The sequence below is a fragment of the Melozone crissalis genome, unplaced genomic scaffold (genome assembly GCF_028551555.1).
Source record: "Melozone crissalis strain CALT ecotype California unplaced genomic scaffold, PUWL_Pcris_2 ptg000016l_1, whole genome shotgun sequence".
In the NCBI taxonomy this organism is placed as follows: Eukaryota; Metazoa; Chordata; class Aves; order Passeriformes; family Passerellidae; genus Melozone; species Melozone crissalis.
The window spans coordinates 15,291,057-15,314,550 of NW_026535794.1; the positions used below are offsets into that span (position 1 = coordinate 15,291,057).

The 23,494-nt window shown below is 37.0% G+C and overlaps 1 protein-coding gene across 4 annotated transcripts in view; it reads left to right on the forward strand.

The window, feature by feature from the left end:
• Positions 1-23,494, forward strand: part of ARHGAP12 (Rho GTPase activating protein 12) — a 79,197-nt gene that overhangs the window by 35,573 nt on the left and 20,130 nt on the right. For 3 of the 4 annotated variants that reach the window (XM_054273538.1, XM_054273539.1, XM_054273536.1), the window contains 6 exons: positions 1,900-2,040; positions 3,595-3,675; positions 11,846-11,971; positions 15,174-15,248; positions 17,972-18,033; positions 19,613-19,694. In XM_054273538.1, coding sequence (XP_054129513.1) covers positions 1,900-2,040; positions 3,595-3,675; positions 11,846-11,971; positions 15,174-15,248; positions 17,972-18,033; positions 19,613-19,694 — 567 coding nt within the window. The remainder of the gene's footprint in view (positions 1-1,899; positions 2,041-3,594; positions 3,676-11,845; positions 11,972-15,173; positions 15,249-17,971; positions 18,034-19,612; positions 19,695-23,494) is intronic. The other variant, XM_054273537.1, reaches the window with a different exon arrangement.

The window sequence follows — 23,494 nt, forward strand, 5'->3', positions numbered from 1 at the left end:
GGAATTCTGTTGAAGTTTAGGTCTGCAAATGTACAGGATATGAGTTAAACTGTGCAGCACCTAAACTATTATTATATGGATGCCATGCAGATAGACACATTAACATTCCTCCTATAAAACAAAGGCTCTTCTAGGAGAATTTTCATTTTTAGGTCCTCTGTTTAGTTTTACCTGTGTAGGGTGTTTCTTTAGTATCAGGAGTTGCTTGGAAGAGGCAAATAGCAATGTATTATATTATTAGGTCATAATCTCTATAGATAGTAATAATAAAAATGTCCAAAGTCTTCTACATTGATTTACCATATGTCAATGCAATTAATATTTAACTATTAAAACCATGTAAACTTAAGTACATGTATACAATATAGTTATCCTGTGAAGCAGTAGTTCAAATGAGGCCAATAGCACCCGTGGCAACTCTTCAGTCTTAATTCTACAAGTGTAAAAATGGGACTGAAGAACTCCCCCCACCTTGCTCCCTCTGCTCTCCTCCCCTCCCCACAGTGGTTTGGAATTGGCAAGTGCGAATTTCACATTGCCCCATGTGCAAGAGAGGTAGCCTTGGTTAATCCATAGTTTACATGCTCACATTCTCTAAGCTGTAGAGGACATGTGCATTTCTTCATATTCCTTAATTAATGGTCTAAAAATTTCCTGTGGGTTTTCCTGTGCTTGGTAAACTGGGTCATGTCAGTTAAAGGAGTGTGTGTCACACAGGTGCTAAGGTACTCAGAAAAGTAACACCAAAAACCTACACAGAAATCATTTGGATATGTCACTAAACATATAGTCTTTAAACCCTCTGAATTTTAAAAACTGGGGAATTTCTGATAATTTAATATTTTTTGTAAGACTTGATTTTTTTTTGGGAGAGGTTTTTCCCTATTTAAATTTGAAATTGTGTCTCTCTCCTACCTTACAGTTTTTCTCAAAAGCCTTATGCCAGTGTTATTGAACTGTAGTATTTTATTTCTGTAGTTTCTGAGTAGCAGGGTGTCTTTAATGTTTTGCCTTCTGCTAGCTCAGGATCCAAGACATTGTGAAAGGAAATCTGCATAGAATTCCTCAGGAGACCACGGCACAGAGATGTTGTAGGAGATGAAAGGAGGGAGATTTTTTTTTGATGCATGAAGTGCGTGCTTAGAATAAGACTACAGTGTGTTAGCAAGGGGATGAACAAGGTTTATGGGGGTACAGAAATAGTTGGATGTGTGTGTAAAATCTTTTCTCTGCATTACTCATCAAACTTGTTCCTAGGATAATAATTGACTTCTATGTTCAGGAAACGATTTTTAACCTCAGCTAGCTGTGCCTTGTGGAAGGCTTTGCTTTTGCAATGCTCTTGGTCATGTGCATCAGAGTTGGAAGGAGGAGAGTGGAAATTCATAATATTTTAAGATGCAGTGGACAAATACTGTAAAATGCTGCCATCTAAGAAGGTGAAACTGAAGTTTCAAGTTGCCCTTAATCATTCCTGTGTTTCCAGATGTATTTGAAAAAAGGAGAAGGATTTAGGTATGGAATTAGGGATGATCGTAGATGGTGGTAGAAAACTGACGTAGCAGGGCTCCCAGGTTGTTTTTTTTTAAGGCAATGCAGATTACTAAAGCTAACTCTCTTCATCAGTAATGTAAATTTGTAGGAATAAAATTCGGATAGACAAAACCCCTGGAGTTTAAATTTGATATTGTAGAAATTAAAAAAAATTATCAGTAAAAGCTAGTTCTGAAAATACTTTGAATTGTCTGCACTGTAAAAATGCATCTCATTCTCTCATATAAAAATGTGAACTCCCTGTTTTCATTACTATTCTCTTTCTAGTCAAATAATCTTTGATCTTTCAGATTTTAAAGCGCTTTCATTCTCAAAACTGCCTTGTATGTTTCTGACTACTTGTAGCATCTTTCATCAGAAGAAAACGACCACAGTTCTTGTTACAGCCAGTCAGATAGTCAGTATGGTTCTCCTCCAAAGGGTTGGTCAGAAGAATTGGATGAACATGGTCAAACCTTATATACCAATGACTATACTAATGAAAAGGTACTTTTTCCTTCTTCTCATCATGTGTTCTAAATCTTTTCCACTAATTCACTTCTAGAAATGAAACCTGCATTTTCAAAAGTGAAGAGCATACCTCAGCAGTAGCTCCTTTTGTTTTTTTAAAATATGCATGAAGTTTTAGCAAGTGAACTTTTTTGCTTATGTATGTTTTTGTTATTTAGAAGAAGTTTTATTTCCAGTTGTGTGTCAGATTATATTGAATGAACATACCATGTATTATTTTTTAGTTCCTGCTCTCCCCCTTTCTTTTGGTTATACTTCAGGATTGAACTTCATACCAAAAAGTTTTTCTTACTGTCTTTTCTTACTGTCAAGAGCTGCTCTTGTCTACATAGATGTTTTTAAACTGAATGTAATGTTGCTTTACCGCTTTCATAATTTCCTTTATTAGAGATTTTTCACTACTGCTTTCAGATGTAGACAAACTTCTTAATTAAACTGCAGCCATATCAGCAGATTTATGCCCTGTTTTTGCTATCTAATTGCTACTGACAACTTACTGGGCATGCCATAAAAATTTCTCCCACGTAAGATAAAACACAGTATTTGTTTATATTTGTAAAGCAGTCCATTTTCCAGTTGTTCACTGAAGTTGCATTTTTAGTTTTTTAAACTTCTGAAGTTCACTGAAACAGTACTTTGTTGTATTATAGCACCGCCTGTTCTTGAGCTGAATTTGGCAAGTCTTATTTGCAATAATTTTCAAAATAGTTAGATTTTTTTGTCCATTTTAGAATTTTATTCTCTTTAATCAGTTTCTGACAAACATCTGTAAAGCACAGTCCTATGTGTTAGCAAATATGCAGCCTTCTTTTTTAATTCCATTGGGATTGATAAAAACCAGCCTTTCCTACCACAGTTGTAGAAAGGCAATCTTGTGAAACCTGCTTGAGCCAAGAGCCTTGCTGTGAGTGTTTCTGTGGTTTTCTGCAATCATCTTGTTGAGTTTTGCTCATTACAATTCTTTTCTTTCTGCATGACCAGTCCCAGTTGTCGTGGGTTTACTTCTTTGATTGTGGGAGGTGCTTGTAGAGGTTACAGAAATTATATTGTTGTTTTCATCATTTCTCTAGGGACTGCATCTCATGTTTCCATTGATGTTTTAAAAAAGTTGTTCAATGAGTGCATAAATTTCTCATAGTATCAGCAGTTGCTGGTTGAGCTGCTTTTTTGTAATTTTATGTATAAGATCCTAATGCAGATCTGATGGAAAAATTGTGCCTCCCTAAACTGACAACATAATGTTGATAAGAATGAGATATGGCATCTTTAAAAAAATCTATTTATCACAGTCTCTTGTGTGATATTGCTGGACTTTTTTCTGAGGAATTACAGAAGAAAAACATCAGGATGCTGAAAACTGTTGCTCTTACTGCAATCTAACCTCAGTTAGTTAATGGAGGGTTGTGCATTAGACATGGCTGAAGTGGATGGCACTTAATTAAAAATTAACTTTAAATCTCAGGTCTCAGAGAATTTCTGTTGTGACTGTCACTCTGATTACATTTTCTATCATCACATTTCTCTCTGCAGTGGATAAAACACGCAGATGAACAAGGTAGACCATACTACTACAGTGCTGATGGTTCCAGATCAGAGTGGGAGTTACCTAAGGTGAGTGACCTAAAAAAGAAACTTCAACAGCTTGGGGCTTTCCTCTCTTCCTGGATATGTGTTCTGTCAGGCCTTTAATGTGAGGTATTAACCACCAGAGGACTCAGATATTGCTCTTTGTTATTTATTGCATTTTTGTGGAATTTCTGATTGTGAAGAGGAAAAAACTGTACTCAAGGACATGAAAAATGGATGTATATAGCTTATTTAGATGTCAAAGGAGATCTAGTGTCTTTGCTGAATTGAGCAAAGGTTTTATGCAGGGCTGCAGAATGGCATCTGTGATTTTGGTGTGATAAAGAAAACCTGTATAGGAAAAAGGAGAAATCTTGATGAGAAACTGTTGTCTATTTTTATAACCCTCCAAAGTGGTTATACAAACAAGTGTATAAAACAAAAGTTTCAGCAGTTTTGTGGTATTTTTGAGGATGGCACAGTTTCTCCAGAGTTGTGTTCTGGTATTTATTAATTTTGTAGTGAAAATAGAAATTTGTAGAGAAGTGACAGGTCTGGGGACACTTGGTAGTCTGAGGATGTTTCTAATACTATTTAATTCTCATATTCACTTCAAAAAACTGGGCATTTGTCATATGGATGTTGTTATGTATGTCTTCCCTGCCATTTGTTCAAACTACATAAAAAGCTGTGGCTATTTAAAAAACTGTTTCACACAAAACTGTGTGCATAAATATATGAAAAAGCATGTTTCTCCATTATTGTTTTATCAGTACAAAAATCAGTGTCTTGAGTCACTTGCACTTAGAAAGGAGCAACCTTAATAGGTAGTGCTTTCATAATACTTGTAAAAAAATATTTACATGAAAATTAGGAATTCAGTAGAAGAATGTGCATCTGAAGCACTGAAGAGTTGAGTTAGCTTTGAAAATTCTCCTATATGTCAGTCTGATGTGTTAAGTAACTTAAATTTTGTAACACGTCTCAATGTAACCATATCACCTGTACCTATTGGTTTTTAAAGCTGTTTAGCTTTGGTTAGCTATTGGATTTATTAGAAGTCTTAAAATCTGATAGACCAGGTTTTACCAGAAGCAATTATTACTTCTGTATGTATAATTGAAATATTTTTTGGGAATAATGTCATGCATTCATTCACTTCATTCTATGACTTATGCTGTGCAGAAAGTTTTGACTTGGAAGAAATTGTGTTTCACAAAAATAGCTTGAGTTAGGATTTGAATTAAATAGCAAATTGCCTTTAATCCAATTAGAATAAGTCACAAAGGTAATCCAGAGCCATTACCTGAGGTACATTAGGAGGCATAAGGGACTGGATTCTAGTATTTGTTTAATAGTACGTGTTATTTTAGTGATTCTAAACAAAGTCTGAGTTCTGTTGTATTAGTAGCCACTTCCAAAATGAAACATTGCCTTTGGTTTGTAATTTGAGATCTGAAAGTGATCACGTATTGATGCTAGAAATTTTCGTTGAAAATTATTTCTTATTCATTTGGGTGGAATGCACTTTTTGATTCCTTCTTGAAACTAGTAAATCTTGACTGGCAGCAAATCTAAGGTTAACCGAAGAAAATGAGCAATTGACTCTTAGATTCAGAATCTTGGCTTTTAGCTTTAAATTCTGTGAAATAGTTTAAATATTTCAACAAAAGATTAAGCTAGTTTATGTAACTATGTATTTGAAGATGTTATGCTTGTGAGTAATTAAACAGGATTGAAAATTAGTCTCTCAAAGATCTTGCTGAAGCTGATTGTAAAGTACTTAAAATGAATTAAAGAACACTCAGACCACAAAAGTGCTTTGAAGAAAAATAATCTATGTTGAAAGTTCTCTTGAGCAGTGAGAGAAAAACATAGAAGGATCTCAGCATTGTTACACTTGCTTAAATGAAAAGTAAGTTACTAGGAAAAACCCTACTCTTGCTCAGTTTTTTTTTGTTTTGTTTCCCCTCAGTGTATTTAGCACAAATATTTCCTTGCAAGTCTTGTGAAATAAAGTGATATAATAGCATGGTCATGTAATATTACAAACCAGAAAAAGAATAGAATCTTTTTGTTAGATGGTTCTTAATAATCTGGATTTCATTAGAACTAAGAATGGTTCAGAGATTTCTGGAAATAGCACACTAGCTGAGCTAATACTGTGACATTAAAAATCTTCAGAGTAATAGAATTAACTATAAATGTGCACATGCTTGGGAATAACACTCTGTTCTTGTACGTTAGAAATTGTGAGGGTATATGTTGGGAAGGGAGGACAGTTACAAAACAAATTACTTTAGACAGTCTCACAGAAAGCCCTCCAGTCATGTGGATTTAAATAACATCTAGGAATAGCTGGATGCCTCTGGCTAAAAATGATGTTTCAGATGCAGTAGCTTTGACAACTGCTGAAAAGTCTATTAAGGCTCATGATGAGTGTGACCCAGCTTTCTGCAGTGGAGGAGAAGAACATACTGAATTAATCTTTAAAATGGATAATAATATTTTAATCATAGTTTCTACTAGATCCTGCAGGGGACTGAGATTTCTCATCTGCAGTATTCTGCTGTATTCAGTTTTTGGTTCTTGTCAATTATTTAAAAAAACCCCAACCAAAACAATCAAGCAACAAACAACCCCAACAAACAAGCAATTAAAAGTTAGATAATAAAATATGTTTCTTTCCTGTTTAGTAAAAGAATACTGCCTAAATTCGGTTTAAGAAGGGTTACAGCCCTATTCCAGAAACAGAGTTTTCTAATAGGAGTTTTATGACTTAAGCAAATGAGAAATCTCTAGTAAGGGTGAAGGGAATTAAACTCATCTCAGGAGTAAGAACTCCCTAATTTCTGAAGTTTCAAGAAAAGTTAACATATCAAAGTGTCAAAAAAAAAAAAGGTGAGAAATTGAATAAATATCAAAACGAATAGCTCAAATGAGAGTCATAGGGGATAACCTAATAAAAAGTAGAGATTACAAATCTCTCACATTTTCAAAATGTGTTCCTAGGCCAACATGTGACATAAGAGCATGATGCTTGGCCTTCCTCTGGGCAAGCTCCCTGATCCAAGAGTAGCCTTTGGAAGAAAACGTGTCTACTGTAAGCCTCTGGAGTGAACTCAGTTTTAGTGTTAATATTTACAGACTTGTGATATTGAAATTGCCCGTGTTCTTCTCACAGATTCCTGCAGCATAAGCTCTCCTTGCTGTATCCAGAGAGGAAGGAGTAGCTGGAGGAGTTTCATTTTTGGCAGTGTTAAAGGAGCAGCAGTCTGTGAATTCACTCTGTGCACTGCCAGCATGGGGGTGAGCTCAGGGGCCTCAGTTCTGGTACTTGGTGAATGGTTTTCCTGATGGAGACCTGAAAACTGTCAGAGCATGATAGCTGAAAAAGTTACACTAAAACAGGGGGCAGGTAATGTCAGGAACATATAATGCAATTGAATGGTGAAGGAAAATAAATATGAGAACATGTAAATAGAATTTGGTTGTCTTATGGTAAATTTGTCTTGTTCTGAGCTGTGCTGCTGGATTTGAGGTTTACCCTGCATGCTGGCATTTGAGTCTACTCCAAGTCAATGGACTAGGCAGTTCCATTAGCAGTAGTGACATTCTTGTGCTTAAATTTGGAATTGCCTGGTGAAAGATGAGACAGCCTCAGTTGGTGCAAGGATCCAGGTGGGTTTTACCAACAAACCTGATTTAAGTATGAGAAGGCAGTCAGGGTTTTTTCCCTTTCTCTTTAATATCTGTATTTCTACTCAAAAAACCTGGTTGGATCTTCCTCATTTGTCCTGGGCTTTAGTGGCTCCCACCTCCCCCAGCCTTTGCTTGGGCACACAGCAGGACCTGTGGCAATCAGCAAGGACTTGGAGCTGCTCATCAAAGATGAGCAATCCTGGTGACCCTGAGGATTGATTAAAAGGGGAAGCAATGGATGTCCTAGAGAGAAAAGGGAACAAAGTGGGTTATCCAAAGGTGTCTTTCAGTCACTGGTACGTTTGAGCTCGAGCTGCTTGTGCCATGGTCTCATTCTGCCTGGGTTCTGTTCCTTCTGTGTGGCTGAGGCTCCAACTGCTGCCACCCTGACTTCCTCTGGCAGAGAACTCCTCATTCCCTAAAGAAAGGAAGGGAACGGAATCCCTTAAAAGGACAAAACCAATCCTATTTATTTATGGAGGTTTAAGAAAAATGTGTTACTGATTTAGTTGATAAGAAAAGCAAAAGCTGTAACATAGGTGTTACATCTATCACAACAACAAAAAAGCTTCTTCAAAGCCAAGGACAGTAGGAGCACTAGAAAGTAGTTTTGTTCTGAGGCAGCTTTAATTTAAGGAAGGTTCTTCTATTTCAGACAGTCTTTTGGGACAACTGCAAATAACATATATGAGGGGCTAAAGGGTACTAGGATATCAGAATGTTTTGAAATGCTGCTGTTCTGAATTTGATTGCATTGAGGTTGTCTGAAATGCTTCACTTCAGCTCTTTGCCAGCTTTCAGTACTGCCTGCTTCCCAGTCTTTTCTCCCTTAGCCCACCCAGTTCCTTTGTCTGGCTGAAGATGTTGCTAACACAAACCAAGAAGAATCTTTTTTCTGTTTCTTCAAACTGACAGATCCGTGCTATCTCTGTTAGAATGGGGACAACTGCTACAAATAACTTGGAGGTGTTACATTTGTTTCAGCCACAATTAGGCTAGGACAGAGCCTTGAGCCATGCCATGTATCAGCTTAAAATTAAATAGAAGTCACTCAGCCAGTTCAGAAGGTTAGAAAATTTATACTGAGGCAAAGAAAGCCTTTAAGTAGCTGGAGAAGGTATTGAACAAATTCAGCAATGAAAAGAATACTCTGTGACCCAAATTTACACCACTGGTATCCTTGAACTACAGCGAGAACTGTTTCCAAAAAATCCCTTGTTGTGTTTAGTCAGAGAATGAACGATTTGCTCATGTGCCCCTTGTGTGATAAGAGATGCTCCCAATGAAATGGAGAGTAAGCTGGGCTGATGTGCCAGAGGGATTAGTATATTGGGACAAATTTGAGTTTGGGGAGGATTTCCAAGGAGCAGTAGTGTGTAAATGTGGAGTTGTGGTCTATGTTTTAAAAAGCTTGAGTGTTAGGAAGCAAACACTGCACCCTAAGAAGATGCTGGTAAAGCACATGGTGTAGCAGGGGCTGTCCCACCAGGCAATGTGTAGTCTTGAATGGGTCAGTTTTATTGCAGAGGACAGCCTTGCCTGATCTCTGTCTTCAGGATCACACCAAGTCTTAGGCATAGAAAGCCTGCTTATGGTTATGTAAAACCAGGATTTTGTTTGAGGGAAGGCAAGCCCAACCTAGTTTCTGTTAAACAATGGTGAATACTGCAAATGCAGGAGGAGAGAGAGCAGCTCCTGTGCAGGTGGGAGTCCTGTAGAGATCAGGGAACTGATCTGAAGCAGTTCTGCAAGGCTTTTTGAGCTGAGCTGGGGTGGGGCAGAGCAAAGGGCAGCAGGGTGGTGTCACCCAAGCAGGGAAGCCTTCCTGCTCTGGCCACCTCTCCCTGGCCAGGGGACACTGCCTGGTCTAGAGGGTGGTGAGCTCTGCTGGACAATGCAGAGTAGGAAGTGGTGCCTCTGTCTCCCTCTGATTCTCTTTGGACATCATAGACCAATTCATGTATTTTAAAAGTGGAGACTTGTCCTGAGCTCAGAAACACAAAACTTTTTATTTCCACATCATCCTTCCTCCCAGTGTGTTTTACTATTTATAATGAATAAAACAAACAAAAAACCTCTCTACATCTGAGAAAAAAAGATTTACTTGAAGTTTCTATTGTGAGAAAATGGAGCAGAAATGTCAGATGTTCCCATTAAAGACTTGTCAGTTTACCAACACTGTTTGTATCACCAATGCAAATTATTTAAGCTGCTAAGATGCATAGAGCTCAGTGTTCCTGAGTTATTAGCAGTGCTTTGTTGATGAGCTCCATATACTGTTGCTTTGCTTTGTTGTTAAATATGCTTAGTAAAACTTGAATTTCATGTTACAGTTCCTTTTCCCTTCAAGGTGAGATTGTTTGTTAGAGAAGTTCACTCCTGTGGCTTGTGATAGTATCAAAGGCACCATTTAAGTACAGATCACCTGTGCCCATATCCTAACTTTTGAAATGTACTTAAATTCAAGATAAATTACTTCAAAATACATATTTGTTCATTCAATTCCTTCAGTTACTCAAATGGAAAGTGCATGGAAGATTTCCATAAATAATGTATACCAGTGTCAGTAATGTGTAAATCTATTTCTGAAATAAACAGTTCTGTTTCATAGCAAGAAATGTGTTGGAACTGCCCACCTAAATGGGTTAGAGCTGTTGCAAGGAATGCTGTTTGTTTCATCCTTTGTGATTTAGACACAGTTTGCTGGAAGTTGTTTAGATTTTAGTTTTGCTGGCAGGCAGTTTTGCTGCAGGTTGCTCAGCGTGCTGCTGTGGTTGGGGTAGCAGGAGCTCTGGCAGAGTGGATGTTTCCTCAACAAGAAAGCAAACCAGCACTAGGGTCCTTTCAGCAAGTATCACAGCTCAGCTTCTGATCTAACAAGGAGACAAACTGAGAGCTGGTTAAACCTCACCACTGTGGGGAAGCAGTTGTCATGTGAGTGCAAATGTGCTGAAGCCAGTACAAAGGCAGGCTCAGAAGTGACTTTCTGCAGTGACAGCTGATCTGTTTCTGTCTGTACATGAACTACCAAATTTTATTCTCAGTTCTGCAATATCTGTTCACTTGGGAGTGTTTTACTTATCTTGTGCTTATTAAAATAATGTAACAAAATGCTAAAGTTACTTAGCTTTTAAGCATCTGTTGGCTTATTGGAGCACTAACTCTGTTCATAGTAAACTACAAAGCTAGCTCAAGCATTGTGAGTGCTATAACAGTACTAATGCTGGTTCTTTATTTGTGCAATAAATATAACTGTATTATGCAATTTTGGTTAGATTTAGTGTTCATATTGTTTAGGTTAAACCTTGCCATGCTTTGTTGGTATGTGCAGGTATAGGTTATTTTGTCTTTGAACACCTGAGGCTCTGAGCTTGTAACAGGAATCAATATCAAAACTGTAGAACTCATTGTCCTTGCAGAGATTATTGCTTTAGCTAAAGGGAGCCCTTCACTTTTCTTTGTTATTTCCTACTTAGTGGATTCTAGTGCTTTATGTCACTCCACAAATGCTGCCTTAAGTTTCTTTGTGTGGATTTCAGTCTTTTGATAGTGATTAAAAAAAATGAGATTTTAGTAAATAGCTTAAAACCCCCATACATCAATGTTGTCTTTTCTTGTTTGTGTTTTCAGTGTAACACTTAGTCTGAAATATTTTTAGAATTTTTTATAATGTATTGGGATGATATAAATGGCAACACTATTAATTTAAAATGTACTGCAATTGTGAGATCTAGTTAAATGCTGTGTCCTTTTCATGAACCTCACATTTTCCTCAGCAAGTTTGCATGCTCTTGAGTTACTAGAAAACCTATGATAAATATGGTCTCTCCTTGGTTATTACAGCTCTGCTAGGTCTTAAAATTATTTCCTGCTAAATATTTATCTTCCATGTTTATGGAATGTGTACATTCGTATATGGTAAGTACATTCCAAACCAGCAAATTATTTTATAAGCAATTTGATGTGTTTATTCTATGTAAAATTTGATATGTTTATTCTGTAAAAGCAAGTCCTCACTCTCATGTCTCCTCATCCTAGGCATCCCAAATCTTTGGGTCAGAGTCATACTAGGCAGTCATAACAATCTAAATATTGTTAGGATCACAGATTTTCTTTTTCTTACACAAGAGCTGGTCAGGTGCTGTAGTTCTGTCAATGCAACATAAAGAGTGAATGTTTACATTTTGTATTTCCTGTAATTCCTTGGTGGTTCTCAATACCCTGTTGGGGTTGCAAAATCAGCAAGATCTGCTGCAGAAGAAATCAAACACCTCTCTGCCAACTGAGAGTATTATCCCAACATGCCAGTCTTAGCTGCTGCTTCAGAGAGGACTACAGGAGAAAGGAGAGTTCTGAAGACTAAATGCAGAATAAAACCAAAGCTGTTCTCACACACTTGGGTGGTGACATCAGAAGTATGAAAGTTTGCACTGCTTAGGCATATGAGTGGTATGTCCAGGTCTTGTTTGCATGATTTAGATTCTATTTAAAATTTTCTTTTTCTTTTTTTTAGTATAATGCTTCACCACAGCAGCAGAGAGATATAATAAAGAGTAGGAGTCTGGACAGGAGGCTACAGGAACCAATAGTTTTAACAAAATGGAGGCACAGCACAATTGTGCTGGACACCAATGACAAGGTAGGAGCAAGTTATCAGCATGCTGAAATGCCACTTGTTTCTGATGTGTGACATATTTAATGTGCCAGAAGTTACTATGCATGAATTTCTGAAATTTCATTTTTCTTTTGGTCTCTTGTATCATTGTGTACAACATGCAGCAAAAACAAGGGCTGTTCAATAACTTCACTACTGTTACTTTGTGAATAGTAGCTATTTTATTGTCCTTGAAGTATTTTAACTAGTGTTAGTTCAGGGAAAAAGCTGTGCATGGTTACAACAGGGTTGTAATATTGTTTTTGAAGGGCAGAGGACAGTACTGAAAGTGCAGAAACACTTGGCTTTGATCCTCCACAGCTGAGCTGGTGTTTAGCCTGAAAAATGCTGTGGGTCAGTAACAACAAAAGCTGTTTTCTGCCCATTCCCAGGGCATGTTCTTTTTGGGCTGTACAGGAAGAGGTGCTGTTTAGGCCAGCAAGGAGACTGGGCCTTTCCCTTGCTCTCCCTCTGCTTTGACTTTTTCCATTTCTGCTTGTGCTGGGCCATTCTGCCCATGGGTCAGGAGAGCTGATGTGGGCGGAGCAGGAGGAAATGGGTGATGCACAGTGGTGACATGCTGGTTTCTGTGACTTCACTGCAGTCCATCCCAAGATACCTGGAAAATGAAATAACTTGGTAGTGCTGAAATCTAAGAACAGACTTCTCAGAATGAAATACTAAGAAATGGCATTGTAAGCTCCCTTTTCCTAAAATTCAGAGAAAATTAAATCTGCAGATTTGAAAATGTAAGGAAAGGCCTATGAGTGGCCTTGTGTAATCACAGATGTCAAAACCAAACTTGAATGGACAAAACACAATAGTTGTAATGACAATGGATCTGCTGCCCAGAACCTTACTTGCTCGACTTGTTGTATCCATTTTAATGGACTTGCTTTCCATGAGTTGACTTAGCTCTTCAGAGCAGGATTTATTGGATTTGATCTTGAGCTTTTGAGTTGTCACTTTGGGATAGATCATGTGTGGTGCTGAGGAGGCAGTGGGCCGTGCTTGGCTGGGACTTTGCACCTCTGGGCATTAATTCAGCTCCAGCAGTTCTGAGATGCTGCTGCTGCTCCTTTCCCCTCCCTCCTCCTCCTCTGCCTCATGCATCCTTCTGTACTCAGAGTCTTGTGGCACTCCATGAGACACAGCCTAGATGGAGCCCTGATAAATCAAAGCTGAGTGGACACTTCTAACCTCATGTGCAGTTTATGCTTCACAGGTATGAACAATTTTGTTGGAGATAGCTTGAACTTCTGGCTTCGCTTTTAAAGGAAGATTTAACTTTTTATTTTTTGGCATAAGATATATTGCTGTTTCCATTTTGGAAAAAACTTTATGTAGTGCTGCACTGAATGAAGAAGCTTTTGTAAAACATTAAATAAGTGGAGCTGTTTACATTTCTTCAAGGCTCAGTGTTCACATATTGAGAACTTAAACCTAGTGAAGCAAACATGAAAATGCAAAAATGTTATGGGTAATAACCAAAAGAAACTCTATTTGAGCTGCATTTGTGAAGTCTTAAGTCAGCAGCCTAAAGCTCCTTTAACAGTCTCCAAACATGTAGGCAGCATGTGTTTTTTATTGGTGAGAAGAAAATAGTTTATATGGAGCACAACATTTGAGAAAATTTAAAACACGTAGTGGAGCAATAAACGAATGTTTTATGCAAGGACAAATAATTTTTAGTTCATTAATGCAGCTGTTTTATTAGCACTAGCAGGCACACTGTTAATATATTCTGCTTTAAATTAGTATGTGGAAAGGGAGTGTTTCATTACCACAAATACTGGATTTCTTGTTCCAGAGTTGCTGCTGCTGTATGAAAGCTGCCTCAAATTCAGCATGAAATAGAAAGAAAAGCAACTGGTATTTGTCTGGGTGGCCACATGAACCCCAAACTTTCTTTTCAGCTGTCCCCTAGGGAAGCTGTTTTCTGTTTATTTTCCTTATTTGTTTTTTTCCTGGAAAAACAATGGAACTCTACTGTATGAAAATAGGGCAGTCAAAAGAGTACCTGAAATGTGTCAGGATGAAGGTATGGGTTGCCAGGGCTCATGAGAATTTGATGATACCAAACATACTGGTTAACAGTTTATTGGCTGTGGCACATATCTGGATATAGCCATCAACTAGAAAATTTGATAAGCATAGGAAAAAATACCTTCCTGGGGGGGACAATTGGTTTTCTTAATTTGAATTTTTTTTTCTTTGCAGACATCTGAAAATATGGAACATTTAGGCTGTTCTACTTAGGAGTGCTAAAGTTCTCTGTTATTATGCTCCTAAAAGAACTAGTGGGTCACTTCTAGCTAGATTTGCAAGTGAATTTTAAAGCACAAGTGTGCAGAGTTCTATGTAATGCTGCAAAAGCAAACTGGGTTTAGGAGAGCTATCAAGGGATTTAAAAAGAGAGAGGGGGAGAAATGTGTTAACAGTAACAGAGAACAAGTGATGTTTTTCTTCCATTTGAAATTCTTTACCAGATTTTCAAGCAATGTGTTTGTGCAAGGCAGTCATTACTTCAGAGGAAATGCACATGCCTTTTTTTTCCCCCCTCAGATGGGCAATTTTTCTAGTTTTCAGAGATCAAGTATTTTATTTTGATCTGTTGTTAACAGTTCAAAACAAAATCCCAAATCTCTAGAGATTTTCAGTGTTGGATTATAAGGAGATTAATGATCATGAGCCACAAAAATTAATAAAGTTGGTATGTGTTTTTCTATATATATAATTTTTTTCTGCTAATCTTGTATTTACTGACCACACAGAAACATATTGTATTCTTTAAAATCATTTTATTTGTATATGGTATCATATAATCAGCCATTATTTTAAATACACATTATAATGTAATAGCAATGTTATGCAAAAAATCTATCCCTTTGTAAGGATGAAGGCTTTGCTTGATGCTGATACAGCATGTATTAACATCTTTTTTTCAAATGGTTATGTACTAATTAGCCCAGTTTGAGTGTTGTCTGTAAACCTTGTAAGAACACTGTTTAGTAAGTAAGTTTAGAATGTAACTGTCTGAGAATATTATGACTGCCTAAAAGAGGTACTTTTCTAATCTATGAGCGTGTTAAAAGAAAGAGAGAGAGAAAGCATCTTTAGGTTAAAAAAATAATTGTATGAAAGATGATAACAGTATCTGTTGACATTGACTATTTGAATTTTATAGGAATCATCAACTGCTTCTAAGGCCAGTTTTCCTGAAAATGAATCATCTCCTTCTTCACCAAAGCATCAAGCCACAGTCAGTATGCAAAATGTTTAAATAAATAAGTAGATGTTGTAGAAACTGAGCTATTCGTGATTAGAGAATTGAGGGCAAGCCTTCTTGTTCTTGGGAAAAACAATGGGGTAAAACTATTTGAAGGCTTTGCATTTTAAAAGGAATGCATTACATGCAGCTCTGCTTTCGGGAAAAAAATGTGAATGTCCTTGGTTTAAATGCAACTTAGTGATAGTAGGTTAAGTCAAAAATTCACTGTGGCCAAATTATGCCTGATGATGTAGAGCTCACTTTGCTTCCTCCAACAGTCACATCTTCTTGCATAGCATCTAGAAAATGCTAACAGTAAAAACAGAAAATTTCCCCTCTTCACAGAATCCCTCACTGCTAGTAATAGTTGATATCTCTAATTTTGGCTTGTGTTTCAGCCTTATTAAGGAGACATTGGGGACCTAGCATAAATAAACTGTGTCCTTTTGTTTTAGTAGAATAACTTCTGGGAAAAGAAACCCTTAGTCTGCTAAACAGCTTTTTATATTTTAAACCTGATCATTCATTTTTAAACAGCAGGAATGGATAAAAAAACTTTTTTTTTTTTTTTTTTTTTTTAAATTTTAGAACTGTACTACAGTAGCATTGAAATAAGTAACTTGGTCAGTTTTGCCAGCCCTGTGATAGGAACCTCAGGGCATTAAAGGCACAGCTTCTCCTGTTTATTCCTTACTCTGCATGCAGGGGAATAATTCTCTGGCTTAGTCCTGATAATCCATTCTCACAACACTTCAAACAGTTTTTTGCAGTAAAATAAACATTTTTTATTAAGCAAGCATAGCTGATAATCTCACACAAAAGCAATTATTGCTGCATGTGATCTAATTTCTTTAAATTTGGCTCAGATCTTGAATTATTGAAACTGTATTTTGCAGAAGAGCTCACTCCTGATTTAGGTAATAGAAAAAACATCTGTATTTTCTTTAGCTATTCCCTGGGATTCAAATATTCCAAAGAAAACTGGTAAATTTTGAGAATTTTGATCCTTAACCTGCTTTCCTCTTATTTTTCCTGATTCCATTAATTTTCCCGTTAGTACCCCCTAGTGTTGCTGCAAAGTAGGGCAGTATGATCCTTGCTCTGAATAATTCTCTGGAACATCCCCACTGGTTCCACTGTGAGTAATTGACAAAATCTATGATTTATTTTGGGGAGTGAGCACAGGTTGCTCAATCTCTGTGAAAGTTGGCAACAGGCTGTTCTGCTTGTTAAAAGGGTGCAGTGCATGGGACTGCTGGTCCCTGGTCCACATGGATCACAAATAGAGTAATCTTAAGAATGGGATAATTCCTTTGTTTGGCCTTTTGGAGAGTGGATGAGGGAATGGGCTCACTTCTTCTGTTGAAAATACCAGTTTTGGAAAATAATGCATCTGACAGTGGCTTGGAAAAGCACTTCAGCCCAGTGAAGCTATTAAACTGGGTAAGAGCAGCAGTTACCACTGGACTGAAGTAACATCTGATCCACCAGCTAAACACCTTTGTCCTTGATAATGTGTCTTTTCTGTCTTTTACGTGCTGGGCTTGAAACATGCAGGTAGAATTTTTAAAGTCCATGAAAAACAGATCTACGTCTCTGATAAGAGTGTTGTTCATGGTATCCCAGAAAAAAAAAAATGTTCAAAATTGTATTGTGCAGTTATGGTCTATTTAAATTTGAGATTGAGAGGAAAATTCTGAAGATTTATCTTCTATTTTCATTGGATCTAGAATTGAGGTCATTTTTTAAATGATAAAACTAATTTGGATCCATTCCCTAGTTGATTGTTTCAACTATTACATACATTAGGAACTGTTAGAAGCTGTTACTGAAAAGGAATTCATGATAAAATAATTTAGCATTCTTTTAGCACCACTGGCTGGTTGGACAAGGCTGAGGTGTCAGAAAAAAATGATAGCTTTTCACACCTCATTTTAAGGTGATAGTTTAAGTGAATCTTTTTATCCTAGAATGCTTTTCAAACATTCCTTCATTTCATTATTTTTACACAGAGACTAGAAATACTTCAAATATTTGAAACTTGCAAACAGCCTTCTTGTTCAGCAGTGTTCTTCTCCCACCAATCCCTGACTGGTGTTCCATTTTTTTTTTTTTGTAGGCATACTAATATAGATGGTTTTCATCAACAAGACATAACTAAGTAGTTTTCCATGGGGATAGGAAGAAAAGAGGACATCAAAGAAGTGCTTCACTCTTCTGTTTTTAACATGAATATGTTAATTTTTTATGCACTTCAACCATGTTTTATTTAAAATACAAAATTATATTAAAATTAATAGGAAGAATTTATATGGGAATCTAGGCTGGATTTTTGTCAGCCATCTCCTTTTTTAGTAAAGGACTAGTGTGATATTATTATATTACTATTATGTAAATCATTATAAATTTTACATTAATAATTTTCACTGTCTACTATCACAAATTATTTAATTTGGCTTGCCCAAAGAACCTTGGTCTTGATGAGGGAAAGCTTTTTACCCTCTGAATGGTAATAAGTACTTTCCCAGAGGAATTTTGATTTTGCTGATCTCTGAATATTTAAATATGCTTAAATACAGTTTCTTGAAGTTATGGCATGAGCAAAGATGGCTTACAGCCAGAAATGGATTATTTGGAGGATTGAATTCTGTGATGTGATGTTAATAGAAGCAAGTTTTCTTTTGTATTTCTTATGTCTTACTCTTATCTTACAGGGTCAAGAAAAGTATGGGTTATTAAATGTGACAAAAATCACAGAAAATGGGAAGAAAGTTCGGTAAGTCTTGGACTTGAAAAGTGCATGTGCTTAGGGTTTATCCAAGGTCTTTTGTATTAGGACAGCATACTGGGGTTTGCAACTTCTTACTTTTTGTGTGAATTTGCTTTAGAGGTTTTCCTGTGTGACACAGCTTAACCTTAGCCCATGTGTTTGTCCCAGTGAGCTAAAGCTGCAGAGAGCCAGAGGCTCATGGATCAGGGCTTCACACAGGCCAGCCTTTTCCTGAAGGGGCATTGATGAGAGACAGCTCTTTAAAATGGGATTGATTCATTGATTGATTTACTGAAGAGCAAGTCTGTATAGGTTATAGTGTGCCTTGTTCCTTGGATAAAATCAGTGTAAGAGGAGCTTTCAGACTTTCACTTGCTGTCCTTTAACGTTGAAGGAGCGTACATCCACATGCTCCTTAATTCTTCCTTCACTGTGCTTGTGAAGGCTTTGGAGCAGTGTTTTGCCCAGTGTCAGTCTCCTGTAGGTGATTGACCTAATTTCTAACTTTTCTCTGCGTCCCAGGCAGCAATTTGCACTATAAATCATAGTGTGTAATCAGGTGATGCTGTCTAACTGCATTTCTGGTGTTTTGAATCAATGGCAAATACTGCAGAGGTGTGGCATCCTCAGAGTTAATTTACATTTGCTTCTTGCCTTTTCCCCCCTTTTTATTATTTTTTGGTTAATTTAATCTTTTAGATCTAATACTGTGTTCTATCTAGTTCAGTGTTTCCCAGAGTTGTGATACATGAAGCATGCTTGTTCTGAGGATTAAATAGCCAATTGTTGTAGAGCCACCCTGACCTAGTCCAGTCTGGCTGGGCAGCACATCTGACCTCCAGCCTGGCTCCTCAGAGTTCTACTGAGAGTTTGCTGGGGCTGGGTAGACAGCAGTGTGTGAGCTGCTGCTGGTGCAATGTGCTGTCTTCATTTATGTTGCATCTGCTGGAATCATTGATCTGGATTATTGCACTGCTGAACAGAAAGATGCATCGTGGCCATCCTGTCACTTTGAGAGCTGCTAAGTAATAATTGATGGGCAATGGGAATTGATATTCAGGGCTTGTCAAGATTTTTTTTAATAACCTCAGGAGGACAGGTCTGCTGGCATAAAATCAAATAGTCAGACAACTGAAACAACTTGTTCTTTCTCTTAGTTTTTCAGATGTGTAGGAAGTACTTTTTTGCCAATATAAATGAGCTTATTACATAAACATGGGACAGTTGCATCTCAGATCAGTGAATTTCAGAATTATGCAGTAGTTTGGCATGTTCTGTTAAGTACACAGGGAGCTGAGCGTTCCAGATTAGCCCCTTTGAAATTATAATTGATGGTGTTCTCTTGGTGTACTGCTTCTACTACTAATTAGCTTTGTTTGAGTTAGACTTTGATGGTCAGGCTGGGATTGTTAACATATGTTTCCTTCTACAAATATGATAGCAATTAAGACTTACTGATGCCACTAATGACTATATATGTGCTTAACTATATTAACTTACAGGTCAGCTGAGCAACAATGATCGACGGGTTAAATATCTGCTTTCAGAGTCAATTTATTTTATGTTTGTTTACAATTATTTACAGAAAGAATTGGATGTCATCATGGGCAGTGTTACAAGGGTCATCACTGCTGTTCACTAAAACCCAAGGAAGTGGAACTGGCTGGGTAAGCCCAGGAACAACCCCCACCCTCACTGAAGTGTTAGTCATGTAAAGCACCATAAACTAAAGCCCTCTTACTTGCATGGCCTAAATACCTATATATATACACCTAATACAGGAAAAAATACCTGTGTAGAAGTTGGCATAAAATAGTTTCACATAATGTAATTATGATGTAGAATAAGAAGAAAACCAGTTGTATATATGTATTTTTGACAGGCAAGAAACGGATAACATTCAGGTGTTTCTTAGGCTTGAAGTTATTTCTCCAGGCCAAATACTTCAGTGTTCTTTACTAATGTGCTTGTCTAAACAGTTTGTGTGTTTTACCATTCTTGGATTTTTTTTTGCAAACTCCAGGTAATTTTGAATGTGATACATATAATAAAGAAGATAGTCTGACACATGGCTTCTTGCCTTGGCCTGTTTGAGCAATGCAGTGTTGTTGTCTTATGATTTAGTCTTTGTCTTGCTGGATTCCATATTTTGTTCTTGGTCTTCGTAGTGCATGATAAGTTCTTGTACTTATTATGTTGTCTGATGAAGACCAAAAGAGAAACATCACACTGAACGTGATGATGATTCAATTTTTTAATCACCTCTAGTGTAATAGCACTATCATTAAATTTGCTGTATTTATCCAGCTGCATTCCTGCATTAATAGGTATAGAAATGGCTCTTTATGTATGGCTTTCATAGCCTCTTTTGGAGGTCTGACATTAAACTGTGTGGATCTCCTCTAATAAGTAAAGACAGACCAGAGCCAGTGTTCATTATTTTCATGTATTGTCACGTGAATTCCAGCAAAATTGCCTCTTACAGATCTGTGCTATCTTGCTGTGCTTTACTGGTCTTTCTACCTGCCTCACTTTCTCCTGCTGTGCTTCATTATGGATAATGAATTGGGATTGACAATTCCTTTCCATAGTATTGAGTTTTTTTCAGACCTGTAAACATATTTTTCTCCCCTTCTGTAGAAGGGGTGGCTGGAAGAAAATAGATGAGGATAGATAAATAAAATTTGGAGTAGAAGAGAAAGAAAAAGGTAAAGCTGGGCAAGATGATCATGCAGAGGGAGGAAAGAAAAACAATAAAGATGAAAGGCATGAAAGAAGGTCAGTTCCACTGTATGGCAGGAAGTGGATTTTGGTCACTTCTGTGATTGACTTTTGCAGCCAAAGATCCAAAAAGTGTTTCAGTTTTAGATATTAATAGGCATATTGCAAAGTAAAAGTTCTGCCTATGTAGCTAGTCAAATTCCAAAATCTCATTTACAGCTGCTAATACTCTTAATTCAGATGTGGCTGTAAATCAAAAGAACTGTACTTTACAGCTGTATGTTCATGTCATTAAAACACACAATGCTAAACTCTTCATGAATATATGGTAATGATGATGTGTGCCCAAATTAATTATCCATAAAAGATAAGCTATAAGCAGAGTTGCATGATTTATGGGCACTAGTGTAAGTCATGTTATGCCAGATAGAATAATTTAAAAATAAATGAAAATCTTAACAAATAAATTTAAAATTAAAAATGTGTAAATTTAAGTGGAGCAGAAGTCCCATGGTCAGAATATTTCTGTGAGACACTATCAATTGTGTGTAGTGTAGAGCACTAGAGTAGGGTCAGCAAAATAGATATCAACAGTACAAAGAGAATAAAATGAAGCTGGAAATATTAAAAGAGAATCTCTCTCAAGAATCTAATGTTTTACACCTGCATGATCATAGCTGACTTTGTGGGTATGTAATTGAGTGTTCAGCACACACTCTTCTTGGTCTCTGTAGGCAATTAATTTTTGTTTTTTAGGTATTCAAAATTCCACCTCTCAAACTTTGTTCTGTGTCTATATTTTGATAAGGTGAAGTCAAGTCTAACAGTGTGACATATGATAAGAATTACATTTCTTCTTCACCTTATGAGAATATTTAGCATTCATCTAGTGATTGATATGACCATATCTTCTTTTTTTGTGCATTGTTTTTTGACTTCATCACTTTTCTTCCTTTTTCTCATCAAGTCATTTTGCCAAGGGGGCTCAATTCCTGAGCTCTTGCTCTCGCTGCTTTCTTCTTGGAAAAATGCTCTCAGTCATCGACCTGCTGTCACCTATGTAAACTCTGCCCAAGTTTCAGCTATCACTGTATGTGTTCTTGTTGCATGCCTCTTGTCACTGTAAGGCTATTTGCCGCTAATCCTGAAAGTAAACTTGAATTTTTCCAAGATTTAGTTTTGACACTACATATAACAGCTCATGTATCTTGTTTGCTGTTTTTGAAAGTCATCCAAGGTGCAAATTAACACAAGTTTATTGCAATAATCCTGTAATTGTTCCACTGGAACAAAGTAGAAAGCGTACCTAGTTCATTGGTGCTAGAATTATAATCCCAAATTTGCCTACTATTTGAACCAATAGTGCCTTGACTAAAAGCAGCATGATATTCTGAATTTTTTAACAGATATTTTGTCTGATTCATTCTAACACAACTAATTTGGAATCTTTTTATGGTGCCTATGATACTTTGATACAATGGTGTACTTGTTTGATAATTCTAGCTGTAATTGGAATACCTAAAAATGTAAATGTTATGCATGAAGAGGTGAAAGGAAAAGAGCACAAGGATGTTCTGGCAATATTCCACATACAGAAAGCTGATGTAAATTTGTAGGATTTTTATATGTAATTTAAACATCTGTAGTTATGTTTTGAAAATGCCAAGCACAGAAGAGGTGCCTATCAAAAATTCATTAATTAACCTTGTGTTTAAAATGATGCAACTGTCTTTTTCTTGTTTGTGAAATTAATTGCTCTGTATGTGGAAGCCTGGAACAGATAACTTGTGAACAGTTTGGTAGCCCTGTAAATGGCTACTTATTATAAGGACATCTGGATGTTTTTTAAAAGTATTTTTCATTCAGTTTTTGGTGTGAATGAGATGTATTATTGTCAAAGTGACAGGGCTTCATAAAGCAAAGAAAATGGCAACTGCTTAGAAGGATTCATCTGTCAGCTGTCTGTAATAGTGACATGCCCTCAGTGACAAGTACAGTGGTGGCAAACCAAGTCTGTAAACTTCCCAAACATCATGGAAATAGATGCTCTTCAAGATTCATCTGAGCAAACTCTTGTTGATACAGAACTGTGATTTTAGCCAAGGATGTTATGTGTACATTACCACAGTTCATGTGTTGCACTGCTGATTATGCAGGAGCTCAGATGCTTTTGTGAAAACTTGATGGAATGCAAATGGCCCTATCAGTCTGATTTAAAAACAATCCATCATTTTGCTGTGACAATATAGAATTTCCACCACCACCCCCCCCACACTTTTTTTTTTCTGAAGCTGTAGTTTTGAAACTCTCCTGCCAGCTAAAAAGGTGCATCTGTCTCCACAGCTTTCTTTCCACAGTCCATCCATGGATGAGGAGGGCTTGGAATTAGAGCATCCTACCCAACTCTTATTAGAAACAGAATTACAAGAATGTCAGGTGTCATTTGTACATACAAAGTCTTCCCATAAATAATTTCCAGTTCTGTTTCCAGAGTGCTAGAATGTGTCACAGTTCAGACTGTGTGGTTTGTCCCTGTGCAGGCTTCCAGGACTTGGAGAAAATCCTGAAAAGATTGAAAAGGCCTTCTATTTATTGATGTCAGAATACATCTTTAAGGCTATCCTTAAGCTGCACAGCATCCTCTCTATCTAAAGCAAAGAAAGCACCCTATTCTTTCAAAACAGTTACCTCTCCCATGCAACCAGCATAAGTACATCCCATGACTATGTTTTTGTCCAAATAAAGG